The sequence below is a fragment of the Oreochromis aureus genome, linkage group 20 (assembly GCF_013358895.1).
Source record: "Oreochromis aureus strain Israel breed Guangdong linkage group 20, ZZ_aureus, whole genome shotgun sequence".
Classification (NCBI taxonomy): domain Eukaryota; kingdom Metazoa; phylum Chordata; class Actinopteri; order Cichliformes; family Cichlidae; genus Oreochromis; species Oreochromis aureus.
This window is the reverse complement of record NC_052961.1, coordinates 11,723,246-11,748,895: the sequence shown is the minus strand read 5'-3', so window position 1 is coordinate 11,748,895 and position 25,650 is coordinate 11,723,246. Positions and strand designations below refer to the sequence as shown.

The 25,650-nt window shown below is 38.0% G+C and overlaps 2 protein-coding genes across 5 annotated transcripts; both read left to right on the top strand.

Moving 5' to 3' along the window:
- The first annotated feature begins 744 nt into the window (after positions 1 to 744).
- On the top strand, positions 745 to 6,792 carry LOC116310946 (calcium-independent phospholipase A2-gamma-like). 4 transcript variants are annotated; one of them, XM_031727903.2, is made up of 9 exons: positions 782 to 934; positions 1,666 to 3,101; positions 3,240 to 3,392; positions 3,475 to 3,632; positions 4,217 to 4,311; positions 4,408 to 4,579; positions 4,677 to 4,734; positions 4,890 to 5,084; positions 5,936 to 6,792. In XM_031727903.2, exons 2-9 carry the CDS (start codon positions 1,749 to 1,751, stop codon positions 6,392 to 6,394), a joined length of 2,643 nt encoding a protein of 880 aa, XP_031583763.2. In that variant the 5' UTR covers positions 782 to 934; positions 1,666 to 1,748; the 3' UTR covers positions 6,395 to 6,792. The 4 variants fall into 4 exon arrangements, 3 of the variants coding, with proteins under 3 accessions (XP_031583765.2, XP_031583763.2, XP_031583767.2); XM_031727907.2 differs by having other exon boundaries at positions 802 to 934; positions 2,789 to 3,101; XM_031727905.2 differs by lacking the exon at positions 5,936 to 6,792 and having other exon boundaries at positions 769 to 934; positions 4,408 to 5,027.
- Positions 6,793 to 10,850: 4,058 nt separating this feature from the next.
- Positions 10,851 to 24,575, top strand: nfascb (neurofascin homolog (chicken) b). The gene is made up of 26 exons (XM_039603928.1): positions 10,851 to 11,007; positions 11,109 to 11,214; positions 11,315 to 11,505; positions 12,024 to 12,146; positions 13,220 to 13,438; positions 14,146 to 14,257; positions 14,406 to 14,593; positions 14,677 to 14,808; positions 14,907 to 15,050; positions 16,395 to 16,506; positions 16,596 to 16,759; positions 16,855 to 17,002; positions 17,158 to 17,282; positions 17,373 to 17,474; positions 17,593 to 17,790; positions 18,898 to 18,968; positions 19,068 to 19,290; positions 19,701 to 19,816; positions 20,605 to 20,815; positions 20,952 to 21,074; positions 21,314 to 21,487; positions 21,709 to 21,840; positions 22,073 to 22,142; positions 22,902 to 22,913; positions 23,094 to 23,129; positions 23,272 to 24,575. The coding sequence occupies exons 1-26, from the start codon at positions 10,932 to 10,934 to the stop codon at positions 23,501 to 23,503; spliced, it is 3,540 nt and encodes a 1,179-aa protein (XP_039459862.1). The 5' UTR covers positions 10,851 to 10,931; the 3' UTR covers positions 23,504 to 24,575.
- Positions 24,576 to 25,650: the final 1,075 nt, after the last annotated feature.

Sequence of the window (25,650 nt, the reverse complement as noted above, 5' to 3'; positions counted from 1 at the left end):
GCTGGTTAAAGATTACATGAGATCCTGCTCTAGGACAAAGGTGTTTATAAAACATACTGTTGGTTACAGCGTAAATGTCAAATGGAATTTACTTGTATGGCACTTTTTTCTTATTTACTCAATTTGAGCATTCAAAGTGCTTTCTTGCTACAAGCCTCATTCACCCATTCAAACATGCCTAAGCAATTTGCATAAAATTCACAAACACACTCATGCTCCACTGGAGGGCAATTTGGGGTTCAGTATTTTGCCCAAGGATACTTGGACATACACGCCAGGGATCGAACGCTCTAGGTAGGGGACTTGCTTCTGCCTCCTTGGACACAGCTGCAAAGAAGGAACATGACACAAGGTCACATAAGCACATATTTAATTGTTTTTGCTGAATAACACTGGCCCATTTAAACCATACATCCAGGCTCTAATTTAAAACATGAGCACACTTCATAATATCCATTTACAACTGCAGACTTCCAGTTGTTTGTATCACATGTACCTTCCAGCTTGGGCACAGCTTCTAAGAATTGGAGTGCTGTTTGTGGTGATGAGTCACAGCTCTGTCTGTTTGGTGTGTGTGATGTGTGGTGATGTTTAGAGCACCCAACATGAGTTCACTGAGACCTTAAGCTGTCACCCCATCCCTAATTTTAGACTTGTGCTTGTCAGCAGTGACAACACATGACCTTAAGCCTGTGTGTCTTATTGAACACTGGCCAAGCCAGTTCGCACCCCCCATACACACCCCCAGCCCAGCCCAGCAAATGAGATTAAAGTCCTGCGTGTAGGAAGGATTGAATCAAGTGTCAAAACACAGCAAAAAAAAAAAAAAAAGCAACTCTGACAGTCTGTCAAAACCGCTGTTCTGGATTTTAGAGAACAGGCGTCTGCTCGAAGAGGAATTGTGAAGACAAGAAAACTTGGTGTTATGTTTCAGGTAAATCTTTAGTGTGTACGCTTTCAACACATATTCTGTCAAGGTTACATTTTCTGTCATTCGTGACCTTTCCTTGCTTAAGTGGAAGACTTTAACCCATGTCGATGTTTGATTATTGCATAGCCGAGCTGTCTGCCTTTCAGTTTGTGTAGCCAGCTCAGTGCATGCACTTAATTTTAGATGGTAATAACCATTCCACCATTATTGATAAGGATAAGAGATTAACTACAGGCAAAGCCGTGTGTGTGTTGTCAAAATAGAGATATGGAAGTACAGATACACCATAGAGAGTTATTTATAGGCCATGCTTTTTTCTGGCTCTGAGGTTTCATGTTACATTCTTGTGGAGATAGCATAAGGAAAGAAAGGCACCAGGCTATTGGGAAACATGATGTCTGTGGTTTGATCAGTCAGAGTTGTTTATAGTTGTTTATGTGCATGTCATCAAGCACAAGCTTTGGAAACATGTATCCCTAGTATTAATATTTCATCTTTGAGTAACAACTTTTCCATAATTAGATTTACAAGTAAAAATGATGACACTATCATGAGCTGCACTTCTTTTAGTTATGATTAGCAAAGTTTCTGATCATGTATGACTACTAAAGCTCAACGTGTCACTATCATGTGTCATGTAAGCATTTTGTTTAACACACTCCTGCAGCCACAGAGCGTCATCATTGTGTAGAGTTGACTTAGTTGTTGTTCAAATGTTCTGTTGACTTTTCTAGATTCCTGATGAATATGCCACTGCAGCCTGACTCAGTGCTGAGTGATATTTAAGCTTTGACTGAGTGCTGCTCATCAAGACAACATGGGTCGCTACCTGAGCACAAAATTGTGTTCATGTTGTGTGAACAGGACATTGAAATCATACAGCAAATATAAATACACAATGAACCTTCTGAGAAAGGACCATGGTCTGACTAAAGCACCACTCTGCCTTGACCTACATAGATATTTACAGCTGTCACCTCCTCAACCTTCCAGGTTTGCAACAAAAGCCACTTTTAAAAAAGTAAAGCACAGCGATACAAGCTCTACCTTTTATAGCCTCCTTAGAGACTTTACAGAAGAGGCGAGACATCCTCAGGCTCTGCGTTTTTATTCATCTTCTAATAAGGATATCTTCAAAGCCAAAGCTCCAGTTGGGATTTTTGACGAGGCTCAGAACAATTCTCTTTTAAGTTCGGTTGGAGGGTGTCTTGGTCAATCATTTAATCAATTGTCCAGACACATTAACATTTATTTCAAAAGAAAGGAAGTTTTAAGTCTGTCTGAAAATGCCAGTGTTGTTGTGTCTACTCCAGAGTATGCTTGCAGGTCACAGAGGATTAGTCAAAGTCAGCTAGCAGCCACAGAGGAAAATATACCTGAAAGCAAAGACACAACTCAGACCTTGAAATGTAAGGACAAACAGTGGGACTCTGTAACAAGTCATTCAACTCAAGAAACATCTGGACTGCAGTTATTTCACATCAGCGCTCTCACGACAAGATTTGGTGAGGGTTACAATTACATTGCTCATCACATTAACACAGTTTTCTCTCAGGGTTTGGCAAAAGTTCAAAAACAGGAGAATTTGGAGCCTCCTACCAAAGAGACAAAAAGAAGGGAGAAGAGACGAAAAACACAAATCAGAGGTAAACAGTCTCAAGTAAAGGCAGTACTGGAACCCAACAGTAACTCCAGTACCTGGGAGGAAGGATACCTTCACTTTGCAAGGCACATTAATAAATACTTTGGTGCCAAAGTAACAGATGAAGCTCAGAATAGGAAAGAACAACTTCTCATAGAGAAGGATTGGACTTACAAGAAACACCTTTTAACACAATCTACCTCACAAACTCACAGTGCCAGTTCACAGCTGAAGCAAGAAGAATCTATCATCCCAGGAGCTGCAGGCAGTTTCCACAGCAGCTGTAATACAACTAAAATCAGTGAGAACTATTTTCAAACATCCCAACACATCAATCAGTATTTCAAGGGTCAAAGTGGATTGAATGAGGACACTGAATCCCAAAAGTCCCCCAAGAGACTGAAGAGTGTATCTTTTATGGATTATCTTTGCAACCCCACAAGTACCATTCCAGAACTGCTGGGTGTTTATCGAAACAGCAACTCCAAAACTGCCATCTCTGCCCTGCAGGCAGTATTAAATAAAAAGGTGAGTTAAAGTAACATTTTCATTAATTCCCAGTTAATGCCCCGATAATCTAAGTAAGATAAAAATCCTGCTCTCCTTGCTAAGAGGCTAAAATACATAAAAATGGACTTTTATGTGATTCTGCTTATATGTCGTCAGCTTGTCTTGAATAGGAAGCAAGCAGAGGAAATGACATGTGTGTTCATTGATAGCCTGAGACTGGCTTCTACTCCAGAAGCTCTGACTGACTGCATAGAAGCACTCAATGAACACCTTATCCACTACCCTTCATGCAAAGCCATAATCTGGAAGGTCTGTTGAGAATTAAGCACAAATACTTCTATTTAACAGTTGTTTTAACCTCATTAAATTTAAAACATGGTTTTGTTTCCAGGAGAAAATTGCAGTTTCAATGCTGAGACAACGAAAGAACTATAAACATAACCAGGAACTTCAGACTGCCTTAAGAGAAACTTTGGCTCTTATCGGATATGCAGATCCAGTCAAAGGCTGTGGCATAAGAGTCCTCTCAATTGATGGTGGTGGAACAAGGTAAATGTAAGAAAAAATAGATCATTAAGCACTCAGAACAACTTTAACTACACATTCATGAAGCATTTTATTTAGTATACATAAAGCACCTTAACTACCTAACATTCATGGTCAATTCAGAATTACCAGTTAACCTAGCATGTATATCTTTGGACTGTGGATCACAGGTATTCCTTGTATATAAAGTGGTAAAGTACCTCCTTGAACTCTATCATTCAAAACCACCCTTTTCTTTGATTTGATCCATGTCAGTTAGGCTAAAATCCATCTGAATACATATAGGTGAAATCTGACCTGGAACAGCCTCTGTGCACAAAAATTTGAAGCACCTGTACAAACACAGAGCTTTAAAAAATATTTTTCATTTTCATTTCTTTCGTATTTTGGGTCACTCCAGGAAAAATCAATCAAATACATTTATTGTGTTTTTACTGCTGTTAAATGTCAAAATGGGTTTAATTTGAGCCAAACAGTATATAAGGGTTAAGCTGTGTCTGATGGTATCCACTGGTTCTGTGTATGACTAAGCTAATGTGTTCATATTTCTGGGGGTTTATGTTTTCCTTTTCCTTTGCATTTTTCAGAGGTGTTGTGCCTCTTCAGATATTAAAGCTGTTGGAGGATCAAACAGGCAAAAAGATTCACCAGCTGTTTGACTACATCTGTGGAGTGAGCACAGGTGACACATAGTAAACTGAGACTAACATCTCAATGCATGCCTGTCTGAATCTGCAACTCTATTTTAAATGCATGTCTCTGCATCTATTTGTTGAAGGTGCTGTCTTAGCCTTCATGTTGGGTTTGGCCCGTTTTTCTATCGAAGAGTGTGTTGACATGTATCGTCGTTTTGGTTCTGAAGTATTCCGGCAAAACCCGCTGGTTGGTACTGTGAAGATGGGCTGGAGCCATTCTTACTATAACACTGAGACCTGGGAGACGATACTCCGGTTTGCACATAAAAGACACATTACATGTGCTTCAGTCCTTCAAAGGAGTAAATTTTTAACAAGTTAATAAGACACTGCTTGTTTTCATTCTCATTAGAGAGAAGCTAGGTGATAGAGTACTTATTAAAACAGCCAGAGATTTCTTCAGTCCCAAGGTAAGAATACTGCACTTTCACAGAACACGAATAATAAGGACTTCCAGGCTGCTGTATTAGAGCACCCCGCTGTGGTGAGACTCCATGTTTTGATTCCAGCTTAAAAACTGGAGCTTGCACAGCTTTAACAATTGGTTTTGTTGGTTTCTACTCAGGTTTCTGCAGTCAGCACAGTGGTAAACTGGGGTACCAGCCCTAAGGCTTTTGTCTTCCGCAACTATAACCACAAACCAGGTTCTCTCAGCCGTTACGCAGGAGGCTCAGGCTACCAGATGTGGCAGGCAGTGAGGGCATCGTCAGCCGCCCCAGGATACTTCCAGGAGTTTACCTTAGAAAATGACATTCACCAGGTTGTTAACGACAGTTTCCAGTGTTGACATCTCCTTGTTTTGTCTCAAATGTGAATAGGCGAAATAAAAATGTGGTTAACTGAGGGACTATGAAGGGGGTGAAGGTTAACCTTACTTTTTGTTTCCAGAAAAAAAAACATTAATAAATAAAAAGCCCCAATAACTAGTGGCAATTGTTAACCATTAATCTTTTTTCTAATGACAGTCAATGAAGTGACCACAAAAATTGGTGAATTGCAGTGATGATGTAGGCACACACATAATAGATGTGGTAGCCACCAGGGCATCACCCATTTGTCCATAAAGTCCTCTTTTGAAGCCTCAACAACAGCATTTTGCATTTCCAATTCAAAACAGATACCTCAGCTTAAGATATGTGCCAGTACAGAGCAACAGTCTGATAGCAGTAACAAATGAATAAACAATCTTCAGTGTAAGAAAGTAAGTGAAATAGCATTAATGGAGTTGGTTTACAAGACCTTATGTGTGAATAAGCTCCAAACAAGTGTTAAACAGTATAAAAGCATCATTGAGGGGCTTTTCAGTGATGTCAACACACTATTGTCATCCTTTATATACAGTCTTTGGTTGCATACAAATTCCATACAAAAACACAACACAGCATATCGCATTCCGTTCAGGAAAAAAGAAAAATGCCAGTCATTCACTTTCCTGTCACTAACACCTTAATACTTTTCTACAATTCTTAAATCAAAAATATAAGAACCTCTGTTGATATTGTATTTGTTTTATTTTAAAGGAGTTCTAATCATTCAGACTTTTTTTGTGCAGGTTTGATTTGATCAAAACACTTATTTCTTGGCTTTATAGATTAATTTGTGTCTTATTAGGATGGTGGAATCACCCTGAACAATCCCTGTGCCGTAGCTGTCCATGAAAGCCATTTGCTGTGGCCAAACCAGGACTTCCAATGTGTGCTGTCCCTGGGCACAGGTCGCTATGACAGTACTAAGAAGGGACCTGCTACCTCCACGAGCCTGAGGGCCAAAATCAGCAATCTGATCTGCAGTGCCACTGACACTGAAGGGGTTCACACCCTTTTAGATGACCTGCTGGCCCCAGATGTCTACTTCCGCTTCAACCCCATGCTGAGCTCTGATGTGTCGCTTGACGAGAACCGGCCGCAGGCCTTGGACCAGCTGCACAGAGACACACAGAACTATCTGGAGAGAAACCAGCCAAAACTGGCCAGACTTTGTTTAGTGCTTTCAGCAGAACGCTCAGTTATTAGGAGAACTAAGGACTGGTTCAGTGAGAGGGCCTGGGAGATGAAACAGAGATTAATGTGAGTAGGTGAGATAAAAGATGTCTACAAAGAGATGTATATCATATGCATAGAAGTTCACATAACAGAAACACTTTAAAGGCAACATCCATCATATAAACACTGTTTGACAAAATTGAGTTTTTTGGCTTTTGGTCTATGTCATGATTTTGAGTTTATGTGAGGCAACCAAAAGCTCATCATCTGATGAGCTAAGCAGTTCAAATGTGCAGGGTTTTTGTGTGTTTTTGTCTGATCGTTTGATATATTTTCTTTTGACTTTATGACCTAGACAGAATACTCACAAGCACTTTGATGCACTTTTTAAAAAATGCCTAATGTATAAACATAGGTCTTTCTGTCTTTGAAAATCAAAGAATATTTATTAAAGAGTCTATGTTTCATTAAACATATTAAATGCCACTCTTCAGGTTTTTCTTCAGATTACTGCAGTCTTTAAAAATTTATAAGTGAAAAAGAAGTCCTCCAATCACTTGACTATAATGGGTTAAATTCCCCCATGTGCCTGGAAGCCGTGCCTCCATGTCCACAAAAAGCTGACTTTGTTTCAGACAGAAACGCTTTGTCTATGAGAGAGTGTGTATTCGTGCCAGCCAGTGTGAAGATACAAGGTCAATGACCCACCCCCCATCTACCATCTATCTCAAAATCAGAATCAGCACAGACAAAAGAAAAAATATCACCTCTTACAAAGCTTTAAATTATTTTTAATAGATGCTGGCTGGATGCCCCCAAAACCTAATCTATGAGCTGGTGCATGATATAGCAGTTCTGTTTTAACTTCCCACCCATCACAATGAAGATGACGTTATATTTATGTGTGGATTTCACAATGGATTTATTATAACAAGCTCTCAGGGCCTGTTCGCCAAGCGTGTGACCCAGGCTAAGGACAGCCATCCGAATCAGACTCCCTTGCCAGGCTCTGTCACCTTTTTTAACATAATGGAATAAAAAAATTGTACTAAACTCAGATGTTGCTGGAGAGGTAAGGCACAGTGTGGACATGTTGCTGTGACAGAAGATCGGGAAAAGGTAGGGATCTGCTTTCAGCTGAACACGAAGTGGAAGAAGAAACCAAAGACCAAAAAAGACTTAAAGGTAGGACACCAGACATTTACTAACTGTAATTAAGACTACAGTATATGTGGTGTTATAAAGAACATTAAGACTTTAGATTAGCATCGAGTGTCTTGTTGGGCAAAGGAGTGTGTTATTCCTTGCATCTGTTTTTCAAGGAAGTCAAGGTCTTAATGATGTCATAGTGTGAACTGAGATGTGGGGCTGGTCGACAAATGCATCAGCAGATTTATGAGAGAGTGAGCGCTATGTTGTGCACTTCCTGTGCCTGACATTTAGAGAATGGATATGCATTAACATAATTTTTGGAGCGGTGATGTTATAACATGAGGTGGATACGGTGTTTATGCATGATGTCCCAGGAACAAATCCATATGACTTCTGTAATCCTTTGGCTTTTCCTCTAACACCACTATCAGATCCATCTTTTGAAATATCTATGGAAATGTGCCACAATTTTCAAGATTAATTGACACACAGAGATTTTGTACAGGTGGCCACTGACTTCTTCCCATGAAAGTGACATTTGTAGTTTAGTTAGTAAAATTTATAACATCTATGCATACCCCTATGTACTTTGTATTCAGTGCAAAATGACAGCTAAGGTACAGTAGCTGAAACCTTCTAAATATTAAAATATGTGTGCATGCTGCCATAAGATGTTAAACATTTAGATCCTTTCATGTATTTAAATTATAGTAACATGTATAGTCATACAATTATAAAAATTAGAAATATCAGCTGAGCATTTCTTCCTAATTAAGTGTATATATTTTTTCCACATTGACTTTTTGGGGGGAGAAATGTTGTCACAGTTTGCGCTCATCAAACTATAAAATGAGTATTCAGCTCAGTGAGGCAGTATTGTTTTGACTGCACAGTGCTGATGATGTAATTTCGCGCAGTGTCCTGCTCAACAGAAGTTTCTTTCCATCCTATTCTTGTGCTCTCTCTGATGCAGTGACGTCAAAGCGCAAACGATAGGTGCTCTGACTCTGAACAAGCAGCTTGTGTGGTTGAACACTCCCTCTCACATGCCATCTGCTCTTACCCGAGCCCTGGGCACTCGTGCCAAAGGGGACCTACGAACATAGAGACCTTTTTGTCGTCACCGAGCTGGCCTCGTCTGCCTCAGTGCCATGCAATCTGGTGCATGGCACTGATCACGGCTCACTTTCAGGCCTGCTTCAGTCCAATCTATGGGGGGAAAATGCTTATTCTGAGAGCCAAAGGGCTTAACACACCCCTTGTGCTTTTGTGTCCTATGTGAGCCAAGTCAAGATGGGTTTCTGATGTTAATGGAGGATTGTAATGGTTTCCATTGCAGATGCACTGATATTCTCTCTTCTCTGAATTCTTTTCATTTATATAAGTATAAAAAAAAAGAGAAAAGAAATCTATTACCAAGATAAAGCACTATTTAATCATAATATTTAGTTTTAAAGATTTGGAAATACAAATTTTAGCTATACTTTTATTTTAATCCTTAGGTTGCAGTGCCACCTCATTTTACCCCACCTCAACACCAAGCTATTGTTCTATCCAGTCGGTGCTGGTCTGTACATGCAGCACCATGTGAATGCCTGAAAGCCTACACAGGTCAGGACATTGTCAACAGCCTTGAGATGGCTTTTGTCTAACACAAATACAGCTTCTCCTGCATCTTTGGCACTTTCTAGAAAAGAAAACTGCTCTCCGCCTACCCCGTAGGATTTTCTCAGATGAATGGAAATGACCTTTTCCTGCTTTCCAATGAGTGTGAATGACTGAGTGTAGAAAACTCTCTTTCACAAAAAGTCAATTAAGTCATAATTGGTATTTTGAAAAGCAAAAAAACATTAGTCTTGTTTCAACTGCCTTTGTCAGGATGTCATGTGATACGAGATGTGCCAGATGCAATATTCATACGCTGGAAACAAGTATTGCTTTCATGCTCTGCTACCCAGTTCTCTGCATTCAACAATAAAGCCCACATTTTGATGTCATCAAAACCAGCAAGAATGCAAACTGTACAGAATCTGGGTTGTTCTCTGCTTTCATGTGGTCCAGCCTCATTTTTACTAAACAGATTTTGCTCACACTGGATCAAGCAAACATTTTTCAGCTGAAGAAAATACAGGTGCCGCCAAAATATACTCAACCATGTAACAAGCCTGTCTTGATATAGTCATTTTTTAAAAGTTATTCTTTGAACTTCAATTTATTTATTGTGCAAAATTAGTTTTGTGACCACATTGATGAAGTGTTCAGCATTATGACAGCTTGGTCAGAGCAGTGAAGTGGGTGAGGTGGAGGTGTTGTGTGGTGCTTATTCATTATTCATGAGATGGGTGGGCAGAGTGTAAGTGGCAGTGACGGACAGAAACTCAATTACTGATGTGTATGAACTCCTCTAGGGTTCTTGACCTGATATTTGAAGGACTGGAGTATTAATTTCTACACTGCACAAACAAGAATAATTTCCTGAAGTCATTGGATTATTGTTGCTGTGTGAAAGTAACAGAGATGGGGAGGAGAAAACCCTGATTTGGCACAAGTGAGGTAGGTTCTCATAACTTTTTTGGTTTCGAAGTACTGACACATTCAACAGTTCATTACATATTAATAGCAAACAGTTTTAAATAGAGGCATCGAATGAATTGTTTTTTGTTCACACAGATTGACAGATTAATTGTATTCGACCTTCAACATGAACTTAACCACAATTTATTCTTGTCAGGCATTCGGGGGATTCATTTACATATGTGGGAGGCAGTCACTTGTAGACAGCTTAATAACCACAGATTGTGTTGTTTGTGCAGTTTGCTTGCAGTTATGAAAATATTCTGTTAGTAAATCTAACACAGCAGCATCTAAACAAGTGTTTCTAAGTACAAATACACATCACATATACTGTGATTTTATGTCACTTCTTTTAGGTTTTCAATGGGAAATATTTTACTTACTACATCTACAAGATTTTTCCTTATAAAGAAAACAGTTTAATGCTAACAAATACATTTTAATACTACATTGTTTTATAGTAAACCAGTTATTCCCACCCTATTATGCTTAGACTCAATTGCCACATGTTTCAGATATGTAATATCTGACTGTCAGAATATGCAGTATTTCACGCAAACAAAAAAATACAAAACTGTGTAGCAAAAATCATATTTGTCTTGTTTCCATACTTTTTAAAAAATCTCATAACTGCACCTCAAGCGTCAGTCATAATAATTACAATATACGGTTATCATTTGTCACAGAAAAAATTGAAGTATATTTGCTTAGGTACAGTTTAGATTGTGTCTGTGAAGCTCCAAGCTCCTTAGACTGTGAACCATGAGTAAAATGTTTTCTTCACTTTATAATTTGTTCAAGATGTAATGTGTTCTAGATGTCTTGTGTTAATTTTCGTTCAAACTAGGAGTAGAAAAATTGGTGACCACAATCAATTCTGGACTAAATGAAATATAAAGATGGGGACACTGGTCAAACCAGCGCTGCTGCTACTTTTATGGCAGAGTGTTGGGGCTTTAAACGTCCCTCTCGAAGGTAAGCGAATATCTTAAGACTGGTTGGCTGGTTGTAAATTTATGTCTATGAATTGTTTTTTCACATTAATTCTTAAACTGACTTTATTTCTCTGCCTGCAGTCAGACAACCCCCTACTATCATAAAGCAGTCAATGAAAGAGCACATTGTTGACCCCAAAGGGACCATGGTAATAGAGTGTGAAGCCAAAGGAAACCCTCATCCTATGTAAGACCTAAATAATCCCCTGAACTGATTTTTTTAAGCTTAGATTGGCAAACCACTGATTTTTTTTCCCGGCCTTTTTTTCATTTGCTCATTTATGAAGTTTCTCATGGAGGCGTAATGGGAAGTATTTCAATGTGGCACGTGACTCTCAGGTGTCAATGCGCAGGCGCTCAGGGACTCTGGATATCTATGCCCGGAACAATCCAGAAAAGTATGAGGCAGAGTATCAGTGCATTGCCTCCAACCAGTATGGAGCTGCATACTCCCACAAGATCATACTACAATTATACAGTAAGTTTGTCTGAATCTAGCAGTGAAAAAGATATACAATGACTTCAGTGTATTGGTTAAAAATATCTGGGATGTATACATAAATGACAACAAAGTGTTTCCATCCCAAAAGGCTTTCACTGTTTAAAGATGAATTTGCTATGATCGTTTTCATTTATTAAATTAAATTTAAATTTAATTAAAATGCAACTAGAAACACAGAAAACCAGAAGATTCAAGACCCAAAACAACAATATGTATATTTACCTATCCTGTTTGTGTACTCAAGCCTATTTATTCTCACTGAAAACAGAAGCATTTTAAATTTATCACAAATTTCTAAATTCTTTCAGTAACTAAAGGTATTTAAACAGGAGTAAACTGCATATTCATTGAAATATCTAGTTTTGGTGAGCAAAACTAGTTAGCAAGTAAACCAGTAATTGGTATAGGGCCAAAACATCCAGCATCAGCCAATATTTAATGAGCAGTGTCAAGCAAACTTTGCAGCTGAGAGGAGTTTGATTCTATTTGTGCAGGACCCCCTGTGTGGCCAAGAGAGATTGTGGAGCCTGTGGTGGTGAGTGCTGGCTTGCCACTTGTCCTCTCCTGTGACCCTCCACCTGGCCCACCTAAACCTGAAACATACTGGATGTCCAGTTGTAAGTGTCTGATACCAAATGAAATGCTAGATCAAGTCTAGGGTCAAATGAGCAAAAACAGGAAGATTGATCAGCCCTTTGTTACATGTGGTATCTATGTTGGCCCTAAGAGGTCAAATGCACTGCAAGCTAAGAAAACAGCAAAAAGAATGCTACAAAAGCACTTAAAACACAACAAAAGTGGAATAAAACATAATGAACATAGAATAGAGGGAGATAAATCAGATTGCACTGACATGCACTGAGAAGAACTGCAGGATTGATCTGTGTTGTGAGGGAAATGAAGATGCAAAGTTTTGTGTGTTCTAATCGCATGATTCATATAATACTGTAAATACATGTTTGCTATTATTTGTGCACTTTTAACCAGTTCCATCTGTCAGGGTGGGGTGTGCCGGTGTTTTAGAAACAGAACCCGAAAGCAGAAGCTGACAAAGGAGTTGCAGGTTTTAACACAAAACGAGCCTTTATTTTGGCTGAAAAAACAGCAGCAAACAAGAAACTATAAAAAAAAACACTAAGAACACTATGACAGACTATGAAAACTGTGGAGAGAATAACAGACAACCTGACAATGAAACAGAAAACAGAAGACTTAAATACACAGGAGGTGATCAGGGGAAGTGAGAACACATGGGGAAACAGCTGACTGAAATTAAGCATAATGACTCACAGGGAAGTGAAGCTAAACACAATGACAAAAACACACCAGACTCTTTCAGAATAAAACGGGAGACAGGAAAAAATACAATAATCAATGAAATAAACTAAAATACACAAACCACTGGGTCACAGACCCAGTACCGTGACACCATCAGGGTACTGTCTCACCTAAATAACTTCTATTGTGTTTTATGAGCTTTTGTGGTGTTTTTCTACATCTGTTGTGTTGAATTGAGGCTTCCATCGTGATTTTTTTCTACTTCTGTTGTATTTTGTGCACTTTCGATGCATTTGTCCATTTGATGGCATTTTCTTGGGTTGCAGTGCATTTTACTTTTCAGGGCCACCATAGGCATTACACTTCTAAAGCAATGTGAGTAAGGAATTTTTAACTCTGTCTTTCATTTCAGGTTCATATGCGAGACCTTTCAACTGGCCCATTCAGACAGCTTTCCCCACCATGCAGCCTGTGCGGCAGGACCGCAGGGTTTCCATGGGAGTCAGTGGAGATCTATATTTCTCTAATGTGTTGTTCAATGACTCTGTTGTTGATTACTGCTGTAATGCCAGATTCCCATACAAGAATGTCATTCAGCAGAAGATGCCTGTAGTTGTGAAGGTGCTTACGAGTGAGTATAACTGTGTTCATAATTATTTCTCTATCTATAAAATATCCTACATCCTCAAGGCTTTTCAGTTTGGAGGTTCTGCACAATATCTAATCCTGAAATCAGCTGGAGCCACTCTTCCAGTTTCCCTGTCACAGCACCTAATTGTCCTATTACATGGGTCTACTGCTGGGACCCTTTTGGACTTTATCCTCCACATCTGCTCCTTTTAATATCTCAGCTCTTGGTACTTCTTAGTTCCATTGTGCTAATCTTTTTAATGTGGCTGTTGGCTGGTATTATTATATCTATCAGAGTTGCCATCTTTTGGGTTCTAGTCAACCACTTTATAGGCACCCACCCAGCCCTTTACACATAACATGCAAACAGCACAGGTACATTTCAAACGTTGACTAAACATAGAGTACAGGCACAGCAAATTAATAAATGCAGTAGATAAAAATGAAGCAAATAACAAGTTGGAAAGTTAGCATATTTTGCATGAAACACAGCAAGTTGCCACTAAATATAATCACTACCAGCACGTGACAAATTAAAATCCTATTCCTTTTGCAGTTAGTTTAGCTCACTGGTTGAGTAGGTGCTCGTGTGCCACAAGGCTGAAATGTTAACTATTAATGTTTTATACTTGCTGTTGTGGATGAGGAGTGTGATGACTCAATGTTTGAGGTGTTTGACGGGGATTTTCTGGTTATTTTTCTCTAAAGCTCGTGCAGTGGTTGAGGCTGCTCCCACCTGGCTGTCTCCCACAGGCTCATCAAGCTCAATATTGGTCCTGCAGGGGGAGGAGCTGCTCCTGGAGTGCATTGCTGCAGGAATGTGAGTCTTCAATGATCACACACACACAAAAAATGTAATTTCAAGTTTATGCCACAAATGATTATGCAACAGTTTATTTTGTGTTTAGTATTTTCACCTTGATTTCATGAAAGTCATCCTGTGTAAAGCCTTGTTTGTCATCATCAAGGCCAACTCCTCACATTACCTGGGCCAAGGATGGAGAGGACTTACAAGTGACATCTCGCATGAAAGTGAAGAACTTCAACAAAATGATTCAAATCCCAAAAGCATCTTTTGAAGATGCAGGTGAATATACCTGCACTGCTAAAAATAGGTTAGGCTACGCTGAGCACACAATAACTGTCAGGGTCAAAGGTGAGTTCTTCAGAAACATGGAGTATTTTATGTTTGGACTGATCATTATAATCCAAACTAATAACATATTTTCTGTTTGACAGCGACTCCTTTCTGGTTGGAAAAACCCACCAACCTGATTTTGGCACCAGAGGAAAATGGACGGTTGGTGTGTCGCGCTGATGGGGCTCCTCGTCCCACAATCAGCTGGTTCATTAACGGTGAACCGATTGAAAGTATGTTTTAGGAGATCTTGTCTAAAAGGCATAAAAATGAATAAAAAAATATCATGCCTAACGTTTTTTTTTTCCTTTTTGGTGTGTTTTTTTTTCAGCTGCTACACCACTGCCTAACAGACAGGTGTCAGGAGAAACGCTAATCTTCCGCAGTGTAACTACGGAAAACACTGCTGTCTACCAATGCAATGCTTCAAATCAGTATGGCTACTTATTGGCCAATGCATTTATTAATGTGCTACGTAAGTTACCAACCACTGTCATTCATAACATTAATTAAAACAGAGTAAAATTCTGTTTTTCTTGAGAAGTTGGGAGATCTTTAATAGTGTGCCAAGGAGTCACCAATTAGTAATTAAAAACATTTAGCTCTACATCATGAAAGTACTCACTTCACTCGACACCAGGGGTCTCAAAGTCGTGGCCCAGGGGCCATTTGCGGCCCACGGCACCCCTATTTGCAGGCCATATTTTGACGTGAAGAAATATAATGCAATTTAGCCCTTGAAGTTACTTTTTTGTTAGGGAGGATTTGTTTGTTGTTGAGTGCAAAGTTAAAATAAGTTCTTTAAAAAGCAAAAAATGATTTAATATGAAGGCAATATGAGCAAAGAGTACAAACATGTTGAGGGATTGGCTGTGTTAGTTCAGTGAGAGAGTTATTTGTAAAGAAAATGAATGTGTACACTTATGTCTGCAATTTTATATTGTAAAAAACGAAGAAAATTATAGCAGAAGTGCTGCTACATGTCTGGCCAGAAAGACAGTACCAGTGTGTTTATTTGGTAGTTCAATAAAAGGTTTCATTTAGTTCAGAGTGAGAAGAAAAATTGAGTTCACGTTTGCAATTTTGTCTCATTATACAATATTTTAAAAACAAACAAAACACTACATTAATGTTTGTGGGTGTTCTGCTGTTTTTTGTTTTTTTTTTTCTGTACTACTTGAACACTAAAGTGGCCCTCCAATAAGATGACAGTGCCAGCAGTGGCCCACAGCTCATTTAAGTTTGAGACCCCTGCTTTACACCTATTTATAATTACTCATTTTAAAAGTTACTCTTTAGGAGAGTGAAACTTTTTGTTAGCATTTTTTTTTAACTTTCTTTACTCAAAACTACATTTGAAAATGTAATAGGTCAATTTATTAAGCACAATATGCACTCACAGCTCCATATTTTATATAGTAAATAATAAATTTAAATAATAATCTTTTAATTTAGCTGTCGATAGTTTTGACGTAACACTGGGTTTTTATGTGTGTCAGGTTTAAAGATCTGCAGTTCAGTATAGGCTTAGGATAATAAAGAGTAAAAAATCAACCATACAAATCTATCAACAATGGCAAATTACTTAACAAATTATGTAGTTCAGTTCTTACAGATGAGGGTTTAATTAAATGATATTTTGGACCGGTCATTCCCTATCTGAGGTAGAAATAACACATGTTCTTCTACCGCTCGTGTCCTTGCCATGATGCATTGTTTAGGTCAAATTTGTTTGTTTTATATCATGGGAGAGTATACTGGGTGCATATTGAAGTCAAATAATCACTGATGATGCTGCAGTTGCCCCCTTTTCCCACAGATGCAACGCCACGAATCCTTGGGGCAAGAAATGAATTCATCAAAGTGACTGAGGGTAGTCGTACCTTTTTAGATTGCCAGTACTTTGGTTCTCCAGTGCCTGAGTTGAGATGGTAAGATGGCGTGTGACACTGTTATGATTTATAAATCCACTCACACTAAGCGTGTGTCTTAACATATGTCCATGCTTCTTCTTACACAGGTCCAAATATGGGCAAGGAAATCTTGAAGGAAATCGTTTTAAAACCCACAGCAATGGGACTCTGGAGATCAAACATATCAAGATAGAAGACCAAGGAACTTACGTGTGTGTAGTCAGCAACATTGCAGGGAGAGATGAGGATCAAGTCAGAGTAGAGGTCAAAGGTAAAGAGTCATTAAAATAAAAAATAATTGAATTGGCAATAACATTTGACATAATTTTTTTTCATTGTACAATATTGTATTTATTTTGTTTGCAGAACCCATATTAATTGTCACAAGACCACAGAGTATGAAAGTCATGCGTGCAAGTGATGTCCGCCTGGAGTGTGGTGTAAAAGCAGATGTCACGACTCCTATCACAACCACTTGGTTGAAAAACAAAAAGCATCTCACTCTTGGTTGGAGGTAGGATTATTGTGTATTATTTACTGTTAATTAAAGTACATTTATACATATATGAGTACATATATGAGGCCTGTTTTTGCAACTAAGGCTTTATTATTAGTTTCAGTGTAATCAAATAAGCTTCTAGATCTCACCAATTTTATTCAATTTCTCAGAATCTCAATGGATGAATCAAATCTAGTGATTACTAATGTAAACACAGGCGATGAGGGAAATTATACATGTGTCATCAAGAGTGAGCTTGAACAGAAATCTGCCTCAGCACACCTAATGGTGATGGGTATGAAACACTGAAACAAAAGATATTTTATCAACCATATGACATGTTGAAATGTCTTTTTAATTATTTCTGTCTTTATTTTATTTATAGACCGTCCAAATCCTCCCACTAACTTGGAGTTATCTGATCCATATGAACGTACTGTAAGACTGAGCTGGATTCCTGGAGACAGCAACCACAGCCCCATAACAGGTAAAAGATGAAAACTCAAAAAATCACAAAAGTAAACACTTTTTTAAACATTATTACCATTTTTGAGGAATCTTTTGCTGTATTGACTAGCATTTTGGTTGTCTTTGTTCTCTCGCAGAGTTCTTAGTGCAGTATGACGACGATGACTGGTTGCCTGGAAAGTGGAGAAATCTTTCAACGTACCCAGGGAACCTGAACTCTGTCATTTTGCATCTCATACCTTTTACCTACTATGAGTTCAGAGTCATCGCTATTAACGAAATTGGAGCTAGTCGCCCTAGTCGTCCATCTAAGCGTTTTCAGACCAGCGGTGCACGTGGGTGTCATGCTAGCAAATGTTTTTGTTAGGAACAAAAATACTCAGAGTAAAGATATATGACAATGTTGTGCAAAAGTTTTGAACTACCTCTTATTTCTTTATATTTTGTTAGGAAAATTGTAAATGTGTGGAAATACAGTATATGAGGCAAAAACAAAGTTTGCACAAGTCTAAGTTTGTATTTGGTATGACCACTGTTATTATTTAACAAAGCCTGAACTCTCTTAGGCAAGCTTTAATGTAATTTCTATAGGAAATATTCTAGAATAGTTCTAGTTCTTGAGGGACATCCAAAGCTCTTTTTTGGATATTTGTAGTTTTTTATTTTTCTGTCAAGAAGATCCCTATCGGCTTCAATAATGTAGCTGTCCAGGCTCTGAGGAGGCCAATCCATGGCTGATAGTGTTCCATTGTGTGTTTTACTATCCAGGTATGCTTTTAGTGCACTGGTTGTGTGTTTGAGATCATTGGCATTGCTGAAATTGAAGCCATTGCCAATCAAATGCTTTACAGATTATATTGTAGATCAAAATCTGTCTACATTTATGCTATCATAATTCGATCAATTTTGACAAGATCTCCAACACCACTGACTGAAATGCAGGACCAAACCATGACAGTCTCCACCATGTTTTACAGATTTGAATCATTACTCCAGAAGAGTAATGATTGGCAGGCTCTATTGCCACTGGTTTTCAGTCCAGCTTTTGTGTAATTTGGCATACCTAAGAGATATGCAAGACTTTTACACGATACTGTATGTTCACTTACTAATAGTGCAATTAGTTAGAAATTTGATTCTCCCGGGAAATGCTATCTTAATATATAATCTTTTTAATATAGATTAAAAAAGATTTGTTACTTTTACAGTTAATTTTTCCTTTTGAGTAAATAAATGACAAGTAATAAGTTAATCCCTAAAAGTCCCAGAAATAAGCTTTTAGATCTTTTGCAAAACCAGGCAAGCTATTTCTCCCAACTTCTGATCTTTATGCTAAGCTACGCTAGGTTCCATTAGCTAGCTAGCTTATTTTTCAACTATGGTAAATGTATTTCTCTAAATCAAAAACAGTTTTTCAAAATTGTGTTCATTTTTTTGCACAGCTCCAGATATCATCCCAAAGAATTTAAAAGGTGTAGGTACATGGAGAAATAACATGGAAATCAGCTGGGAGGTAATCAGGACTTACAAAACCCTTCTTTTATTTATCACTAATATCTTCACATATCTTTGCACAATAAAGCCTTCTAATTGTATAAAAACATGCTTTTAGCCTCTAACCTACAGAGAGTGGAATGGACCCCATCTAAAATATCTGGTGTGGTGGAGAAGGAGAGATTCTCGAGAGGAGTGGAAGAATGCAACCACTAAGTGGCTAAAATATTACATCTATGATGCGGATACCTTTACTCCTTATGAGATCAAAGTCCAGGCAGTGAATGACTTTGGGCTGGGACCAGAGTCTCCTGTTGTCATTGGTTATTCTGGTGAAGGCCGTAAGTACCTACATTTCTTTTATCATAACATAGTAAGGAGTAGGAATTTTGGAAGGAAATCAATACATGTTGGTGATCTTCATTGTACTTCGGTATAGATTCTCTGCTTCACTACATTAGAGATTACAAACTCTTCTATAGGTAGAATTTCTTTAATTTGGTATAGAGCACCATCTAAAGCCAGATTGTTCCCCTGATAAATTTTTAGAATTTAATTTTTTGTCAGATTGGCTGTCAGCTGATATTCTATTTACAATAATGGTGGGTGTTCAGTATTAACATGGCCAGAATCTCAAATAATGAGGTAGGGAAAAGCAGGGAATCATGAATAATTTTGGAGGAAAAAGGTTTTTGTCATTACATGTTTTATGCTCACTGATAGCAAAGATAGCATCTCTGTTTTCCCCAAGGCCCAACAACAGCACCCCTGAACCTGAGAGTGTCTGACATCGAGAGCACTCAGGTGACTCTACACTGGGATCCAGTGACAAGCGACACAATTATGGGAGAACTGAAAGAATACAAGGTGAATTCTGTATTGGATAATGGACAGTAAATTTGCACTACATTTCTATTTATTGACATTCAAATTTAAGGGCATTTAATCATTTTATTTTAAAGAAATGTAACTGGTGATGAACACAATCAAAAGACTAAAACATACCAGGTTTCATTTGATATAATGGTGTGTAAAACATTAATACCAGCTGAGAAAGAAGTCTCAGAGTGTGCTTTGTGTGAAACTTTATACTTTGCAGTTGCATCATCTAAAAGAATCAAATGGAAAACAGTTGTTTTTAAGCTCCCATTCTGCATTTTCCATAATTGCCATTCAGTTAAATTACATTTTGAGCTGTTGCTTTATCATTTGATTTCTAAAAATTCATTTTTCACTGTACTATTAGTGCACCAGGAGAGTAGCTTGCAGCAACCACATAATATATTAAATAGGCCTGACCATCCATTAATTAATTAGTTACACTATACATTAGATATTACTGAAATTCTGAATAATAATATAATTTTTTATGTATGAACTTATCTATCTTTTCAGCTAATTTCAAGAAAAAAACCCTTTACCCTCATGTGTGTTTTATCATTTTATCTCCTCTTAGTATTGTAAAAGAAACTCTGGCTTAATTGGTCTTTCATTGTTTTATCTGCTTTTGCCATCTTAAGAGAAAATCGAGCTTAGGTTGATAAAATCATACAGTAGAAAGACTACTGAGTTTCATGTTGCTATGCAACGTGAGTACTCGATTGCTTGTTTGGAGAGCAGAAGATGTAAAATGTGTGTTGTCTCTTATCTCTCAGGTCTACTACTGGAGGGACAGCAGCCAGCTGAGATGGCAGTGGGTTGACAGAGGGATGAAGTCCAAAGCATTTCCTATCAATGGCCCAGACCCCTCTGGGGTCCTTGATGAGCTTATTCCCTACAGCAACTACAAAATGTACATAGTTGTGGCAAACAATCGGTACGAAGGGCCGCCAAGTAATAACATACATTTCTCAACACCTGAAGGAGGTAAAAGTGTTACCGCTTTGTCAACAAAACAATAATTTTAGAGATTAGCCTCTATCAATCACAAGCAATTCACAAATTAATGTGTTTTTCCTCCCCACGGTATGTTTATCATCTGCTGCTGTGTTCTCTCCTGTAGTACCATCTGCTCCTAGATCCTTCAGGATCCAACAGCGACATCTGGACAGTATTTATGTTGACTGGGGCCTGCCAGCAGAGCCCAATGGCATAATTACCGGGTATTCCCTCAAGTACCAGACAGGTATAAGCTGAAAGCACTCTGAAAGAACAGGAATCAGATTATTCTAGTAAAGCTGGCAAAGGTCCTCATCCATGTAACTCAACAGTGCTCTTAAATAAGCACTCAAAGATCAGAATACCACTAAAGCACGTTCTTATGAACACTTGCATAGTCACTGTCTGAGTAGGGGAGGTAGTTAATAGCTCAGCACCAGTATCAACAGTTCTCCTTATAAAAGGAAATGCCCACTCTCTCCACAGTGAACGCCACCAGGGGAGAGGAGCTGCGAGTTGAAGAGCTTCCTCCTAATGTGACAAGCTTCTCAATCCGCCGATTTGACCGATACACTCGATACAGATTTTCTGTGGCAGCACGAACTCGCCTAGGGATAGGCGAATGGCATACAGAGGAATCGCCCCACTACACCACAGAAAGTAATTAAGTCCTTTCTTCAGCTAAAACTGCTCTTAGCTGCTCCCTTGTCACGAGGGGTCACACAGCAAGTAGCTCTGCACATTTTTGCTTTTACGTCAGATGCCCAGCAAATGTGTAAATCATAACACTTTAGAGCCACCTACTCAGGCAAATAAAATGAACACTAAATGACTATGTTCACGTTGGTTGATTTAATGATGTGTGCACTTGCGTGTCTCAGTTTATGCTCAGGATCAGGTGGATATCACCACTCAGGGCTGGTTCATTGGGATAATGTGCGCTGTGGCTCTCATCGTGCTCATCCTTCTCATCGTGTGTTTCATCAAGCGGAGCAGAGGAGGAAAATATCCAGGTAGGCTGGTGATGCCTAACTGTAGCTGTAGAAAAAATGTAAGACCTTACATTTTGCAGTGTTTAAAACATCTTGGGTATTGCCGCTTATGATGTTTTACTATTTTTTGATACAGTATAAAACAAACAATTAACTATTTAAAAAAAAAAGAAATGCAAGTTATCAAAAAACTGTTAGTTATAATCATTTCCAGGCTCCGTGGTGTTAATAAAGCTCATTGGTGTTGTTTCAGTACGGGATAAAAAGGACATTTCACTGGAGCTGGTGGATGACAAAGATCAGGAGGGATCATTTGATTATCGGTAAGTTTTACATTCTCTGGAAAATGATTGAATTTTTAAATTCAGACACTAACAAAAACTTTTACTGCTTCTCCCTGAGGCAAGTTGTGATTTAACAACACCTCAAATCAGTAAATAATATTATCTTACCAAAGTATTAAATGTTTGCAAGTTTTGTTAAGTCATGTACTATAATTTATTTTGTAGTTGCACAGTAATAGTACTCGAAGATACTTGAAGATGTGCATTATGTTTGTTATTGTTATACTGTAACACTGCACCACACTATTACTGTTGAAAACTTTAACTAAAATTTAAACTTTGAAACCCTGAAAAATCGGATAAAAACAACCTATTTATTTACCTATTATCCATTTGCTCCTGTGCATTTTTCCCCTTGGTTTCTTAAATTAAAGCTGCCCTGTGGAACTGCTGTTCCAGTCTCCCTCATCATAAACATGTTACACCTAACATTTGATTTTGCTAGCACATTGCACCCTCCTTCTGCATGTATGTGATCAGTGGAACAGCAGGGAACTAAATACTTAAATACCATTATTTCTTTATAACTTTAATGTTGATTTAAAACTCCATTGGGTACCTTTAATTTTGATTACATTTTAGCATCACAATGCACAGGTTCAAATCAAATCAATTTTTTTAATTTGATTTATGATAACTCTTCGGCCATAATTACATTAATCTGTATTTTTCTTTGTTTTTACTCTACCTTTTCTAAACCCTTCCCCTCCAAAACCTCAATCCTTTTCTCTTTCAAAGGTCCCTTGAAAGGTATGAAAAAAACAAATACTGACACATCGATATTATAACTATGCGATCCTGGAAAGATGCTACAGATTTGTGAAGCTGAAAATACTGTAGTTGTACTTCAAATACTTCTTCCTTTTGTAAATTAATGGTCAGTGAAATGTAATCAATCCTCTGACACACTGACTTCTTTTCATATTTTAGAATAGCACGTGTGTCCACTCTCCCCTACCCTCGCAGGTATGATCATTTAGTATTGCAAATTCTTTACAACTACTTTATAATAAGATTGAATCATTTTATTTTTTTTATCTTTTCCATAATATCTTGGGTTTTTATTTATTTTTGATTCATTCATTCATTCCTTCATTGTTTTTTGTAGAGAAGAGGAACGAGGGCTTCAAAGAGGTCAGCCATCTATTGAGGCAATGATGAAGCGATCAGACAGCGATGACAGTCTGGTGGAATATGGAGAAGGGGGCGAGATGCCATTCAATGAAGATGGCTCATTCATTGGCCAGTACACAGGAACCAGGAGAGACGTCAGGGAGTTGGACTTTGGTGGAAGTCTGGAGCTGCATTCACCAATAAATACCATCTACTCCCTGGCTTAACACTCAGATGTCAGACTGCGCTTCTGAAATAAACAGAGCTATTTGTCATGTTGTTTCACTATCCCTGCATCCTCCACCTTCAATTTAGAACCTGGAGGAACTTTTATTTGTCAGCAGGAGGAAACAGCTTGAGAGTAAAGTGCTGTTTAAGCCCTCCTTATCTTTGCAGACAGCACAACTTTCAGGCATTTATGGAATAAAATGTAGAAAAGTTGGAATGATTTTTCTATAGAGATGTGATTTTTAAAAAAACAAAGCTTTTATCTCTTTTGTAAAATACAAATATACATTGTTCAGTTATGCTATTAGGAAAGAGACACTTGCTGCGGATCACAGGAGATGGAAGTGGAACAGTTTATCATGTTGATAAAAACGGTTACAAGGACTGATCTAGATTGGTTCTATCATTTTTTCACTGCTAATTTCAAGAAATCTATTATTTTTGAATACTTGCAGTTTGATAGAAGGGAAGTATCCTACTTTCACCTGAAGGGGAACCATCTATCAATTCAATTTTTTCTGCTTATCCAATTCACAGTCGCCAGGGGGGCTAAAGCCTATTCCAGCTGTCCCAGGGTGACAGGCGGGCTATACTCTGAACAGGTGACCAATCTGTCACAAGGATAAATGCAGGACAGACAACTATTCACATTCACACCTATGGGCAATTTAGATCATAAATTAACCTAACCCCATGCCTGTCTTTGGACTATGGGAGGAAGCCGGACTACCCAGAGATAGCCCACACAGACACGGAGGTTATCGTGTCCACACAACTGTGCCACAGAAAGGGAACTACAAATAAAGGAAAATAAAACCTCTCCATGGACTAACAATTCATTTGTCAGTTTAAAATTTGATTCTGTATGAAACAAGATGTCAGACCATTTGAGGAATCAACTGTGAGCCATAAATCAACTATAAAATCAGAGGTCACACATGAACCAGTCTCCTAATTTCACTCACAGTGGAAATGACTAATATTTATGTAACAGCAGGTTTTTTGACGACTAATGCCACCTCTGTATTAAGACTGTTATATCTGATTTTGAATAAAGTGAAAGTATTTCTAGGATGTTTCATATGACTAAATGTTGAAATCAACTTCTGTATCTCTGAATTTTAAAGGGATATCCAAGCCTTTTCTTTTATTATCATTCTTACAGTTTCTTTTACACTCACACATGTCCAGATGTTAAAGTCATATGATATATATATATATACATGTGTGTGTATGTGTGTGTGTGTGTGTGTGTGTGTGTGTGTGTGTGTGTGTAAGATCATGAAATAAAAATAGTCATCATGATCATGACCACCTCTATAAAAGGTGCCAGGCAGGAACGATATTAGCAGTAGCAGCAATATAACGATATAACTGTCCAGTCTTGGAAGGGTTACCTCAACATTTCTAAACAAGTGAAGTGAATTCCATCATTCTAATTGTTCACAAGGATTTTTCACAAGTGGAAAACATTCAAGACAGTTGCCAATCTTCCCATTCAGTGTGATGCAATGTTTAACTTTGACAAAATTGGGTCATGCAACTAGACGACCTCAAGCACACCATGAAATTTACAACAGAATGACTGAAAAACAAGAGAATGAACGTGTTGCAATGGTCCAAAGTCAACAGCCCTCAGGCCAATCGAAATGCTTTGAAATACAGGAATGTGAACTGAACTGAAGCAACACTTAAAAAGAGTTGGTTAAAATTCCTCCACAATGATGTGAGGCTACATGACTAAAAGTCATACAGAAAAACATTATTTCAAGTTATTGCTCCTAAAGGTGAATCTAGAATCTAATAAATCTTTCACACACTGCTTCTGCATTTTGGCTTGATTTTTGTTACATTAATAATGACCTTGTAAATTATATCATGTGTTCTTGCTCACTTGAGGTCATTTTAAGGCTCGATGATAGTGTTAAAATTACAAAAAATCTTAAAATTGAAAGAGACTGTTAATTATAAATTGCATTAAAAAGATAAAAACACTTCAATTCCACTGAACCTTGGACAATTCACTCCGATGTGACAGGTTCACTATAATCCATCATTACACCATTGGGGATTAACTTAAAGACAAAAAGATATGTTATCTTAAAACCTTTCTGGTTTATCTGATAGGTCTTGAGTTATCGTTGTC